The sequence below is a fragment of the Urocitellus parryii genome, chromosome 9 (assembly GCF_045843805.1).
Source record: "Urocitellus parryii isolate mUroPar1 chromosome 9, mUroPar1.hap1, whole genome shotgun sequence".
Classification (NCBI taxonomy): Eukaryota; Metazoa; Chordata; class Mammalia; order Rodentia; family Sciuridae; genus Urocitellus; species Urocitellus parryii.
In genome coordinates, this window is record NC_135539.1 from 82,673,061 (window position 1) to 82,687,946 (window position 14,886).

The 14,886-nt window shown below is 45.2% G+C and overlaps 1 protein-coding gene across 1 annotated transcript in view; it reads right to left on the minus strand.

Annotated features, from left to right (window-relative positions):
• Positions 1-2,413: 2,413 nt before the first annotated feature.
• Gpr137b (G protein-coupled receptor 137B) overlaps positions 2,414-14,886 on the minus strand; it is a 33,622-nt gene continuing 21,149 nt past the window's right edge. The window contains exons 3-7 of the mRNA XM_026412971.2: positions 10,171-10,393; positions 8,109-8,258; positions 5,750-5,878; positions 4,518-4,642; positions 2,414-3,185 (exon numbers count right to left, since the gene is read on the minus strand). Coding sequence (XP_026268756.1) covers positions 3,074-3,185; positions 4,518-4,642; positions 5,750-5,878; positions 8,109-8,258; positions 10,171-10,393 — 739 coding nt within the window. The 3' untranslated portion in view covers positions 2,414-3,073. The remainder of the gene's footprint in view (positions 3,186-4,517; positions 4,643-5,749; positions 5,879-8,108; positions 8,259-10,170; positions 10,394-14,886) is intronic.

Below are 14,886 nucleotides of genomic sequence, written 5' to 3' on the forward strand. Positions count from 1 at the left end.
GAGGCCCTGGGTTTAATCCCCAACAACAAAAGTTTAAGAAAAGTAGTTTTATAGTAGTAATCAGTATGTAGATGAAAATGAAAATCTTTCTCACAGCACTTCTGAATCTTTGGAGTTAATGCTTATTTGGTGTAATAGGGATTAAGTGTGGGCTCAACAGCAAGGACCCCAAAGACCAGTTATCATGAGTTTTTGTTAAGGTGGAATGTGGGAGGGAATAGTGAGTTTGCCTGATCTAAGCAGATGACTATGGGACCAGCACAGTATTAAAAATGTGGTAACATTCAAGAGAGAATTGGCATAACTAAATGTAATGGATACGCATATTGTAATAATCAGAACTTTTTTGTGAGGGCGTACTAGGGATCAAGCCCAAGGATGTTTTGTTTTACCATTAGGTTACATCTCCAGCCTTTTTATTTTGAGCAGGGTCTTGCCAGGTTACTGAGGCTGGCTTCAAACTTGGCAGTCCTTCTGCCTTAACCTCTCAGGTCAGTGGGATTACAGATATATGCCACCAGCTAAGCAGAACTCCTTAATTATATAAAATGGAAACAAAGCCAATGAAAAATACCTCCACAGAGCAGGTAGAATGATTCATTGCAGAGGTGGCTATGTCTTTAGTAGTCACACAGAAACATTTGCGTGCAGTTTTTTAATGCTGCATTGGACTACAGTGGTGGTACAGAATTTTCAGTAGTACTACCTCTTCTCCAGGCACTTTTAACTTGCACGTTATCAGGGTTTAAATTTCATTTTACTTTAAAACAAGGGAACATTGGGCATTTTAGAACCAGAAATCATTCCTCTTCCCCTCTTAGCATTCAAAATTCCACATAAAGAACAGTTTTGCTAGCATACCTTGCAGGGCAAATAAATTCAGAAGCTTGGGAAACTTGCTTTTCCTTTCTACAATGTTCCTGCAGCATCTTGCAGCTTGTAGGGTACATGGTTCTATGAGAGGATGTGAGTCTGACAGTTGTTTATTCCAGTGTGGGTTGACATCATTCCTAAAAGTTTAGCATTACTTTTTTAAAAGGAGGAGGGCAGAATGGGCACTTAAAATATTATCTTTCCCAACAAAAAATAGTTCATGTAAATATTAGCAACCTATCATAAAAGTGGATTGTGGCTTCTGTTACTTGATGCTGGGGATTTTCCTTTTCCTGATAGTAACAAGATAATTAAACAGTGTTTATGTACTGTTGGATAAGTATAATAATTATGTGATTTTATGATATTGCACTTTAAAATACACCTGTCCTTGGCTGACTAAATAGTGAAGGATGCAGGACATAGCAAAGACTTATATGGTGCATCTGCCTGAATTCTCCCAGCACAGTGGGAGACAACGTGGCCCAAAGGCAAGCAAGAGTCTCCCTATGATCCTGGAGTTCTCTTTCCTGGGTATATATGCACTTTGCCTTAATACTATGAACTCCTTAAACATGAAAAAGAAAGTGACCACGATGGGGGTTTCTTAACACTGTTTAGAGTAACAATGTATAATACTGTTTTGAGGCAACCTAAATGATTGGTGCAGGCTTTGCTTCAGTGTAAAATTTTCCCTGGCAAGTAACTATTTTAAATGGTATTTTAAATAATAGTTGACCCAGATTATTCCATGTACAGAAAGACTGTGTTCTGAGATTACGCAGGGTAAAGGTTTTCTGAAAAACCCAATCATGACTCATTTGAATAACTTTGGAGATCCCAATTTTAAAGACCATCAGAATAAGAAAGTAGAGTTGTTTATGTGAAGTTAATGTCCAGAGATTAGTTATTCCTGAAGACCAGAGTGGGAAGTAGGAGCTACAGAACTTAGAATCCTTACAAATCCTTCTCACTTGTCCTTCATTCTGTCCTAAGATGAAACTTCTAAGGTGAGGCAGAATGGAATAGTCCTTACTCTACAACAATGATACTTCCTCTAGAACCAGAGGTGTGCTGTGTGGAAAATCGGAGCATTCAGCCTCCCTGTGGGTAGCTCGAGAGTATATACAGTGGAGGTCTGGAGGTTTTACAATGGCACTTTTGGTCTGGGATATATTTCATAGAGAGTTCTTTCAGCAATTGTCTGGAAAATCCCCCTCCCCAATAGCTTATTGCAGCCCCACTGCCATGTCAAACCTTCAGCTTTCAGCTGAGTTGCTTATGGAGCTGTTCAAGAGGCATTTTAAACGTGGTTGGATATTACAGAAAAACTATCAATTCTAGAGAATTTCAACCTAAAGGCATATTAACGCTTTCTTGGGAACCTCATGGTTTCTCCTTGAGAAGTGGATGTTTGCCGAGTTAGGAAAGGTAGAATCTGGCTACACTCCTGAAGTAATGGATATTCAATTTCATTTTGCTGAAAAAAATATGCAAAATCACTATGAATAAAGCAGAGGTGGTTTAATAGTGTCAGTCAGCTACATTGTTAATGTAATCAGCTTGTTCTTACCAAAGTGCATGCATTGGTGTCCTTAAAAGGAAGTACCAGACTTTTGGCAAAATATAAGATTGAGACCAAACATCTGGATCTTTAGAAAACTCTGAAGAGCCATTTTCCTTAAAGGCTGATGATGTTCCAAGTAATTTAACACTGCAGTCACAATTGGCTTTCTGGATGTGAATTGTATTTTAGGAGTCTACTAATGTGGAGGAATCCAAGTGACCTTCAGAGGTAAGGATGACTTTAGTTCAAAAGCCTTAAACCATGTATTCTGTACTTTTAAAGTGAATTATGCATAAAAGATGTGCAAACTACAACATATATTGCATAACAGTCTCGAGGAAAAATCCTAGTATTCTTTAGCATTATTATTTAAGTTATATAAAATACATTTTTATAAAAGTACATATTTTCTTTAAATTATACCCAATGAAATAGCCAGGCTTGCTTATTAGTACTGAAAATAAGAATTTATCAATCTAAATTATTGCTTTGTCCTATAGAGCCATTAGAAAAAAATAAAATAAAAATCAAGTCCTATTTCTTAGGGGAAAAGTGCCCCCCAAAAAAACTCAGCTATCATTGTCTTTCTGTAGATTTTCAACAAAGGAATCTTCAATTAAAGTGTAACTAATGCTACCCGTGGCTTGGTTTGTCAGGATCCAAAGTTGAGTCTTGCTGTGAAGTTCCTCCTTGTGCTGGGAAACTGTTAGTTTGTTGTCCCCAGTCATAGTAGTCTGGAGCAAAACTTAAAAAAAAAAAAAAAAAAAATCACTATCTTAAAGTGGCATATTCCGTATGCATGACATGTCTGGTTAAGTAGATGGAACTGGTATACACTAAGCCCATTTAGAACAGTCCTGTGCACCATGCTGGCAACCTACACATGGTCTATTGAACTTTTTTTAAAAAGTCAATGGACCTTTATTATGTTTTATTTATACACGGTGCTGAGAATCGAACCCAGTGCCTCACACATGCTAGGTGAGCGCTTTACAACTGAGCTACAACCCCAGCCCCTCTACTGAACTCTTCAGAACGCAGCATCACTAGAACCTAAGGACTTTCCTATTGCTAGCATAGGGCTAGGAATATAGCTCAATGATAGAGGGCTTGCCTAGTATTGTCTGAGGCCCTGGGTTCCATCCCCATCTGCAGGGGTGAGGGTGCATATCTTATCAAAGGTACATTGACATAGAATAAATCTTTAAACTCAGCAACAGGAGGGGCTCAGCAAGCATGAGATCACAGGGCAGTGAGCATAGCTGAAACACCTGGACACTAAGGAAGGCTCTGACTTTAGAACATCTGATTAGTCTGCTTGGATTTCCCATGTTCCGTTTCTGTTAAGTGTTTTCATGGCCTAGTGTTCTCTTTCCCTCTTACAGAGTCAGAGTACACCTGTTATGGTTTACATGTGGTGTCACCCAAAAACTCACACGTAATACAGTTATTTGGTTTTGAGAGTCTTAACCCCATCAGTGAATTAATCCTCTGATGAGGTTTAACAATGGTAACTGAAGTGGTTGGAGGAGGTGGGAATTGGGGGTGGCTTTGGTGAATATATTTGTGTCTGGCAAGCAGAGTCTCTTTGCTTCCTGATCACCATGATGTGAACTGCTTCCTTCTGCCATGATGTTGAGCCTCACCTCGAGCCCTGAGAAATGGAGCCAGCCTTCTATGGACTAAGACCTCTGAAACCATGAACCCTCACATCAACTTTTCCTCCTCTACAGTTGTGCATGTCCGGTCCTTTTGGCACAGTAGCAAAAAATGTTGACTGAAACAACACCTTAGGCTCTGGGAAATTCTGCAGTTGTTTTTCTTTTAAACACCATTTGCATCCACACAGCACAGCTATTACAGACATGCCGACCATGTAATGTTTAGGACACTGTAATAATGTCATGGGGCTTTAAGATTTTGTGTCAGTCCTTTTTCATTCACACTTATGTAAAATAATCTGCTAGAGGTCCTGCACCACCTCTAGCTACGTGCTACATGGTTTTCATGAAGGAATCCATTTCAGTGGTGTAGCTGTCTCCTCCTCATGAGCCCTATATGTGAACCAGGGTCTTACCTGCCCTGAAGTCCCTGAGGGGCAATGTTCCAGGCAAGGTCATCGTCACTGTCATATCTTCGAGGGTTGTCAAAGAAATACGATCTGGGATTGAATCCATGGCTGGGGACCATTCCAGGGTTGGTCTAGAAAGAGATAATCATTCAGCATCCTTCCAGATACTATGCATTACCTAAGATTAAGATGTTCAGATCACTTCCTTTACGCTGGGGTGATCACTACATCAGCACAGATAAAATCCATCTTGGTTTCAACAGTGAGTCATTGTTTAATCCCTCATTAAAAATGCCCAAATTAGCCAAACTTGGTAGTCCTTTTTGGATATAAACCTGTATAATTTTGTGGGCATTCATACAAAATAAAAACAGTGATGAAATCATACTGGGAAAGGTTCTTAACCTATTTCTATTGCCTGTCTCTATGGTCATTTCATCCTGTTTTTGCCCCCAAATTGAGTTCATTTCTCAAAAACTCTGAAATGTACATTGTTGAATTTCATCCCAGTTAGTTCTCTATCCAAGGGCCTCTGGGCCAGGGTATGCCTCAACCCCCACCCCAGCCTCACTGTTCTGTATTCCTGGATCATCAGTGACTGTCCAGAGAAGAATAAAGCAAGTTATTATCCTCGGGGTATGAGATAAGGACCAGATTATTTGTGGATTTCATTCTATGCTTTCATCCACCCTTTTCTCACATAGCCCAAATCTACTCATAACCTGAGATTAAGGAGGTGAAATTCTACCACTAGCTTGAGTGGCTGGAATAATCTGATGCAAAGCCCCCAGTAGAAGCTTTCTCTACCTAGTTTTAGCATTTTCTGTCCTGCCCCCATATATATATTTATATAAAGGTAGTTGAACAGAAATGTGACCAAACTGCAGGAGTGGCTTTAGCCCCAGTCCCTGTCTACACTCTGTAGGGTGAAAAACTGAATTTATCATTTACTTTGCTAAAAGAAAAGCATACATATTTGGTGCACAGCAAATCCAGACTCAAATACTAGTGAGACTTTATTGCATTAAGAAAAATAATCACACTCCCCAGTCTACAAGATGCATTTCTTTTATAAAATAAACACATAAGGGAAAAGAAAGCCCCCAAATAGCCAAGGCACTTGTATCACGATGATATAAAGGAGGCTCTCTGCTCTACGCAAAAGCTAGGAAAAGATTCTAAGTGCAGGTCTCGTGAGCAGAATTGGTGTTTTTGCTAATATAAAATGGCATACTCACAAGACCCTTTGCAGGATTTCTAACTCGGAAGAAGTAAACTACCAAGGAGGTGGGTAAGAGTTCCCACACGAAAAGCACCACTCCAAACACCACATAGCCAGCGTCTCCCAGCTGATTCTTCAAATCTGCCTATAAAAAGGGGAGAGATGGCATCATCAAACTAATGGCAGAGGAAATACATTTGATTCAATTCTTTCTGACTTAAAACAGAACCATAATATGGTATGATTCCTTTCCGCTAAAATGTGCATTGTGTAATGGTCCCGGCTTTTCAGGATTATTTGAATCAGTCAGGAATGGATAACTTGTCATATAAAATACTCAGACACCCAATTTCTGATGTTTTATTACTTCATCCCCCAGAACTCTTGTGTCCAATTTAACTTGCTCACTTAGATCTATGCTGATTTTCTTCAACAAGTAGACTGTTAGGTTGCCTCCTCTTCAGTTCTTGAGAGTAGCATGTGACTTACCCCTTAACTCTCATCCCTAGAATAAACATAAATTTTTAAGCTTCACATAAGCTATACCCTTTAAAGCTTACTGTAGGCTAGCTAGTCTATCAAGTCCTTATAGCACTAGATGTTGGGCTTTGGCCCAGGGTAATGGCCAATGGGGCTCAGCAACACAGTGATCTCCATCAGACAGGCGGTCCATAAGAAAAGGGGACCCAGATGTGAGAAACTCCAGAAAGAACAACATTCCAAACTAGGAGAAGGCACTGGAACCAAGTTCTAGAGGGCCAGGCACCTAACTTCCTTTTGCCTTCTCTAATGCATCATGTGGAAGATAAAGGAACCAAAACTACTCGTCTTGCTTTCCAGAAGGACCCTGATCACACTTCACATCCTTCACCTGTACTACAGCTCAGCCAACTTTTTCCAGTCTGCACCAAGAACATGTGCAACTATGGCCATTTGTTTTATTGTTCCTAAATTATTTGGGCTGTGACACACAAGTCCAGATCATAACAAAATAATTCCCCCCAAACAAAAGCATTTTAAAAACTGATTATATGTTCTCAATCCATGGTAATTATAAGCTCTTGAAAGAAAAATGTTTTGTTAAAACTAAATCTTTGTTGTTTAATGGAGCTTCAGTTTGGGAAGATGGAAAGGTTCTGGAGGTAGATGGTGACAGCTGCATGAATATTCTGAGTGCACTTGGTCTGCACACGTTAGGACATTTAATATACATTTTGCAATACGCAAATCCTTTGTGCATTATGAAAGATGTATTCATAATTGGTCACTATTTAGCTTAGGTTTTTATATATTGGAATTTGCAAGGCACACCCTGCCAGTGCCTGGCCCAGCTTTCTCCCCTCTGCACTTGTGGCCCTGGGCTCAGTCTGGGATTACTGTGTTATTGCTGTTCAATTCTCCCAATGGTGACATCTCACATTGATTTCACTTTGTCCTCTGGATTATCCTGGTCATTTTATTCTTTCTCCCACTGTCTTAATTCAGTCCTGCTGGGATTTTAGCAAAGGACTTATAGTTTATTGTGCACTGTTAATCCAAGGAAACCTAAGGAGCCCATCAACCCAACAGTCTTCTAGTAGAGAGTCATTTCTGTACTGTAATGGCATTTGTGTAGGTGTGTGTGTGTGGGTGCACGCGCGCACGCATGTGGGTGCATCGTCTGCCTGCAGACCATAAACCTCCCCCCACCCTGGGGCAGAGGCATCTGTTAATGTTTGTGTCCTGGCACTCTGCACAGAGCCTGACAACAAAAGTCAGGATATGTCAAATGAGTGAATGCCAGCTCATTCTCATCCTCGACTCTTCTGAGCTATTATGAGCATGGATGTCAGACATTTCACTACCTGGTTCCTTTGCTTACAGTTTATAACTTATGAATTCATAAAATGTGAGAATCATATTAGACCCCTGGTGCTGTGAGCTTTTATTAAACCATAATATCCTCATCACTATTGTATACATGCTCCATTAAAAAGTCTCAAAACTTCATAGTTTTGGGTACTTTCTTGAACCTAATATAATTTATTTTAGCAAATTTTACCCTTTAATAACACCATCTTATATGGAAGCAGGTAAAAATTTTAAGTACTTCTAAGCAAGAACCGTGAAGTGGAAAGGAGATGGGAGTGCATGTACCTATGCCGTATACTCATGTGCTTATGTGCATGTGCGCGCGCACACCTACACATAGCTCACCTAGCTTTCTCAGAAAATGTTACAAGAGCAAGATACTGTGGTCCATCAGACAGAGGAAGGTGCAGATACCACACGTGAAAGTCCTCTCAAGGTCACTCAGCTATTCATCACAAGTGAGGGGCTTACCCTCTGCCACCTGGAGTGCCACATAGCAAACCCCTTGTGGTATCCTCACTGACCTGGTCAGATACATTGTACCAGTCGTAATCAAAGGAGTGGACATTCTCAATCTGAGAAAACGACAAGATGAACAGGTTATAGCACGCTCGCGAGGTGTAAAGCAGGATGACGGTAACACCAATGGCAGTCACTTGACACACGGAAGAGCCCTGGAAAAGAGCCAGCAGGGGTGGGTCACACCAGGTCCAGGACACTGGCCCCATCCCTTTCCCTCACCTGCTGTCACCCAGAGCCTCAGGAGCTCAGGCACTGCAGGAGCGCCCTTTAGGGCTTCTGTCAGAGCCCCACACCCAGGCCCACTGTGTCCACCCCTCCTCACATTCTAGGCAGCCTCCTGTGGGGAAGACCTGGGCCTTGGTTGGAAGATGCTTTTAATAGGGTTAGATATGAGCCCTTTGCCCAGGGTCCTACACTGTGAAGAGCCACAAAGCCAGAGGGCTTCTCTAAAATCACTGCCCAGCACATGAGCCCAGGCTGGGTCGGGCTAAGGGACACAGCGGTCTTGGAGGGACTGGCTAGGAGCAAATGTGCTGAGATGGTGTACCAGATGTATTAGATGTGAGCTCTTCCTCAAAATCCATAGCCTTCTAGGCTCCATATAATACAGGAGGCCTGATGTGACCCTGGGATTACAGGAAATCTGTGACTCATGCCCCACCTTAGAAAGTTATCAATTTCTAAAGTCAGTTAAAGAGCCTTAGCGAGAAATAGATAACTAACATTACCAAAAAACACTAGAGTTGATTTTTGGGTTTTGCATTTGGAAGTCATTACCTAAATCCAAAACATTATTTTGCCAGTAGTTCTGTTAGCTTGTGTGTCATATGGGTGAGCTAAATGGCATTTTGACAATCTATGACTTAACTCCAACTGTTAAAAATTAGTTTTATTTTTTTTAAATCCTTGAAATAGCCCCTAAGTGGGAGATGAAACAGTAAAGGTAAAATCAAGTCTGAAATTCATCACAATTTATAAATCCAAGAACTACTTTTTCACACTAACTTGCAAGATTTGCAAGAGGTCAACTAAATGAGCATCCTAATGAGGGCTTCATATGTTTGAAGTTAGATGCACAGATTTTAATCTGATCCCTTCTGAAGACATAGTGGGAGACAAGCTGCCCTTCATATCAGATATATTCTGGCAGATGGGCCCCAAGAAAGATGGACACAGGTATGCCTTGGGACTCCAGGCCCTGCGCCTCAGCAGCACGGGAGCTACAGTTGTCACTCAACCATTTGGTGAGTGGAAAGGCGAGGGGCTGGGGCCCAGGAGTACTCCCGGCCCCCATGCTCACCAAGCTTCTGGGCTGAGGTTCAGTCTGTTTATGAAAGAGATCTGGGGAACCTAGCTGACCACAAGCACTGTAATACCAGAGCATATTTGCCCTTCCTTCTAGTTGGGGACTAGGCTGTGAGGCACAGCAATGGGAGAAAAGAACAGTCCAGGAACATCCTTCCTGCTCATGTCTAGTTGTCTCTGAATATTCATCAGAAGAGGAATGTTCTGAATTCCAGGAGCCATCCCTACTGCTAAGGACAGGCTGCTAGAGGTCTGTCTGGCATCTGACTGGATCTGAGGGTCCCCGGCAGTGCAACAGCAGCACGACACCACAGTGTGGATCTCAGCTCTGCACCTGATAGCCATATGGCCAGCAGCCAGCTATTTGAGTTCTCCATGCCTCAGTTTTCTGACCCATAAAGTGGGGATGAGATCTTGTCTCCTCCCAGAGCTGTGAGGGTTACATCCACTCATGCACATGACTGTTTGCTATTAGTGATGTTAGTACAGCCCATCCTACCCGCCTTTAAAGTGTTGGGTTAAACTCTGTATCTACAAATCAGACTGTATACACCAACACACTGAGCCATCTGGCACAGAGCACTTCCTGCCTACAAGGTTCCGTGAATTCCCACTCCCCTGTCTGGCGACCACTGTGTGGTTAATCATTTGCAAGAGGACAGGCGTGAAAAAGATTTGTGTTGTGTCCTGTTTGTGAACCAGGAAACTACTTTTAGAACAGATTTCATGAGAGGAATCTTGACCACATTCCCACCCTACCTTCGACTCCAGGTAAATGTTGGCTAAGGACATCTTAGAGATTTTGTAGAGACAGATGGAGAGAGACACAGCACACAGCACGAAGAGCGTGTCATTGATGGCTACTCGCACAGAGACGATGACCTTCCTCTCCCAGTTGCCAGTCTTCACCAGCACAGCGCAGGTTAAATTCACCAACAGGAAAACGAGACTAATGAAGAGTGAGGCCAGGTAGAGGGGCAACCTGGAAAGAACAAGAGGGAAACTGAAGGCATCGGGTCCTGCATGCTGTACATGTCAGAGGGAAGTAAGTCTTCATGTGTTTTAGTTAATGCACCAAAGATAACAACAAAGAGCTCAGACTCTTGGCCACAGACATTTCCAGATACAAATGACAGACTAATCACAAATTCTGCTCCTAAGGGTCCTTCATGATATTCCCCATCTCTAGGAGGTCACGAGGAGAGCTCTCTCTAGGAGAGCGCTCTCAGGTACGGGCTGGCTCATGTGAATGGCTCCAGAATACTCCCATGTACAAGGATGGGGGCATGTTGAGAGTCAAAAGCTAGAGCACAGAGACAGGGATCCAGTGTGAGCACTGGACATTCTGCATGGTTAGACCAAATTGTGGGCAAATCAGGCAAACTGTAACCTCTTTGAGCTTTACTTTCCTCACCTAAAAATAAGACCACATGATCCCTACTTCACAGGTTGGTCATGAGGATGAAGGGAAGCCAGCCCTTCTTAGCCACGGGGTACACATCCCAGACTCAACCACACGAAGACCCAGGTAATTTGTGTGTCTCTACTGAACACGTACAGAATCTTTCTCTTGTGATCACTAGTGTGACATCTATACATAGCATTTACATTGTCTGGGTACCTTGAGTAATCCAGAGATGACTTAAACTGCATGGAAGGACGTGTGGGTCATAAAAGATAAGTGTCCATGGACTTGGCTGTCAGGTCCCAGAAGCAGTCCCCACAGACACTAACGTACAGCTGTTTGTGTGATGTAGTTATTTGTACAATGCAGTTTGTTCCCCCAAAAAGTCATTAATAGGGTCCAAAATCATCAAGGGAGTCCATTAATGTGACTGAAAATGTGCCATAGCTAGACAGATACAACTGTTTCCCGGGCCATTTTCAAACTCAGTTTAGAACACGCTGTGCCTGAGACCTGTGTGCAGTCAAGCTTGTCCGCACCCCACCCAGGAGGTGTGCAGATGAGGACTGGCCTCTCGAGCTCAGAAAAGGAATGGTTTGAGGATGTCCATGAGTCAAGTCAGAGGACACAGAGCTCTCGACCAAAGGATTTTTTGAAGCTACACAGGGACTTATGGCATCTTTAAAAGCCATCACAGATCAGAACAAGGGAAACCTGGATTCTAGGCCCAGCTTCAGATATTACTGATGATAGGGCAGGGTGGGGGACAGAGACAGGGAGAGGGAGAAGATAGATGGAGACAGGTAGAGAGGCAGGGGACTTTTATATCTTGGAATACTTACTCCCTACCAGCAAAGTCTCTCACGGAACTCAGACCCTGGGTTCTACCAAAGTGCTAAGCCTGCCTGGCTCCCGCAGGCCACATCCCTCAGCCTGGCAGTGGTCACCCAGAGCTGTGCCAACTCCCCCACACTCTTGCACACACCCTTGATTTCAGACATCTGCTTCCCTGTGCTGGAGCCTCACAGACTCACACAGCTTCTAACGAAAGGAAAGACGATGACCTGCTCATGCCTGCCCGTACCTAAGGCAGCAAGTTCAGTGACACCCAGGCTCAGGCTATTCTCCACCCCATTGTGCCCGCAGGAGAGACAGGGGCTCCCTGCATGCATTTCCAGAGGGAAGGAGAAGGACTCATACGGAATGCCTTATGCTGGGCCTCTGAACATGGTCTGCCCTCCCATCTCCTGGAAACGCTGCCACAGCTGCTGGAGGGTCTCTTGCTGGGGGAGAACAGGACAGGAGGAATGACATCTGCCTAGGAGGGGAGAAAGGACTGTAAGTGCCTCTTCAGGCCTGCGCTCAGGTGCTGGGAAAGGTGCCACGGCACAGACCGAGTGTGCCCCACAGGCAGGGACAAGGTGTGCAGACCTGTGGGCTGAGAGGCACAGGCAGGCCGTTGGGGATGGCAGAGCAAAGTAGTGTGGGCAGCAGCGCGGGGGACATGCAAGGATGAGCAGCAGAGGAGCAATTGAGGTGACTGCTGGAGTCTGAGGAAGCCATGTGTGGCATGGCGCAGAGCCCGGACGAGACCCAGAGAAGCAGTTCCACTCCAGGAAGCTCTGATGGAAGTGCTGGCCCCTGGCCAAGGTAAGCAGCACAGTCAGGACTCAGGGACCAGGACTCAGGGACCAGGACTCAGGGACCTGGACTCAGGGACCTGGACTCAGGGACCTGGACTCAGGCATGGCGAGAGCTGCTATCCCCAGCAGGGCTTCCCTGTGAACAGAGCCCCCTGGTGCTGTGCCTGGGGTCTCCTGAAGTCTCAGTGACTCCACTGTGGGTCACCAAGCACTGGAGGCTTTTTAAGCAGGAACAAACGTCTTTGGAAAAGGAAACATTAGCGATGTGCCAAGAACAGGTACCTTTCCAGGTCGTGGTCAGTGATCAGGCCCTTCAAATCCACTCACTCTCTCCTCTGCCACAGCCTGCTGTTCCCTCAGCACCCAGCATCTCCAACGAGACTATGGCACCCAAAGGACCTGGACCCTCCCAGGCACCCAGCCCCAAACAGCTGAGCCACCGCATCTGAGTGCTCCTGGCTCCTGCCTGCCCCGGCCCACAAGGCTCTGCTTCCCATTCCTAGGTCTCCACCAGGATCTTCTCACCACAGGGACATTGTCCCCTTCCTGAAGTCTATGGTGTGTCCTGGGTCAGAGTCAGGAAACGAGGCAACACATGTGCAACCTCAGGCTAGTCCCCTCCCTCCTCTCTGGAGTAAGGCAGGTGCCCAAGCCCATCTCTGAAAGGATGCCCATGGGATGCTGGGCAGTGCCAGGTTCATGGGGACTTGTTACAGATTTTGTCTGTTCTCCATTGGGTGTTCTAGGGACAGGGACCTCAGGGCCACTTGGAGTCACCAATCTACATTCTGATTCCTGGAAGCCATTTTCCATGCTTCACAGAGCTTTGCTGTGCTTTTGTGAAGAATACACACTGCAGATGTAGAGAACCCCCCTTGCAGCAAGGAGGTCCCACACGCAGGGCATCCAGTGGCAGCCACAGCCCCAGGGGAAGCACAGACTGGCCATGGACCTTTCCATGTGACTCCTCAGAGTTGTGGTTTCATATGATTAAATTACAGATGTAAATTCTTATTCCCCTTTTATTGAAAAAGCAATGTGCCCTGGGAACACACCTCTAGGGTAGAGGGTAAGGAGAACAGGCATGGTGCGCTACCCGGCATCGCTGGGCACCACTGCATGAGGCACCCACTATTGGCACAGCTACTCCCAGTATTCCCTTTCCCATCTGGGTTTCCACACCAAGCCACCAAGCCTCCACTCCACTCCTTCCTCCCCTGCCTGTCCCGCTGCCTGTGCACAAGGAAAGTGGTGTGGTAGACAGGTGCAGCAGGACATCACCTGAGCTGAAGCTGTGACATGACACGAGTCTCTGGGCCACTCTGAGCTCTCAGCCCTCTCCTCTTCTCTGCAGAGATGATTTGCTTCTTGGAGGACTTAGCGGGACCAGAGCCTCCCTTCTCTGCTTTCTCTCTTGTTCAACTCTCAGGGCCTCCCCAACCAACCCCAGTCTGCCTTGTTAGATTGACAGCCTCTAGTCTTTGCCGCCTCCTGCTATCACCCACTCCCCGGCCCTTGTGACACAAGCATGTAAATAGCTCTGCCATCTGGTCACTGGATTCAGAGGCCTGCTCAGCCTTCCTAGGTTCCCCTCCTTCTCCTGCAGCCCTGCATCCCACCCATTCCTTGTCCTAAGGAAGGCATCCTGGGAGTGCTCTCCAACTTCCACCACAACTTTTCTATGACCAAGTTCAAAAATCTCATCTCAGGCTCTGCCTCTGCCCCAAGCAGACTCAGGCCCCAATGGCCTGCCATTAGGAAGCCCTGTCCCTCATGCCAGTGTGTCCTAGACTCAGCTCCTGATGTTCCTAACATGCTCTGAGTTTTCTCCTTTGTGAGACGCAACATGATTTTTCACAGAGCTGTGAACTGTGAAGGTCATCTCCAATTCCTACTCCTCTGTACAAGCCATGGTCAAGATCCACAGATTCTTCACCCACTTCTCCAATCTACACCTCCTTTGCCAGCTTCATGGCTGCCACGCTGCCTCCCAGCTCTGGCCAGAATTCACCTCAGCCCTCAACAACCCTAACCCTAACCCTAACCCAGTCACCAAGGCAGGTTGTCTATGGATGCCTCCAGACAAGCTCCCAACCTGGCTGGGTGTCCCCACCTGTTGGGGATCACAAATCAAGTCAAGATGGCACCTGGCAGTTTGCCAGGAGGAGTGGTTTGTGAGGCAACGCCACTGAGCCATTAAGATGGTGGAGATTCCTTATTGGCTGACTGCTGTATCTGGATGATGCTAATTGAGTCAAGCTGTGTGTTATCAGTTAGGTATACATACCACTGTTGTTCCATAATAAAGCAATTCCCGTTTCAACCTTCAAGTTGCTTGTCACCTCCCAGTTACTTTGCCCAGCCAGACTGCGGCACCCACCTGCCTTCCTCAAGCAAGCTGACTGTTCTGCTTGCAGCCTTCTTCCC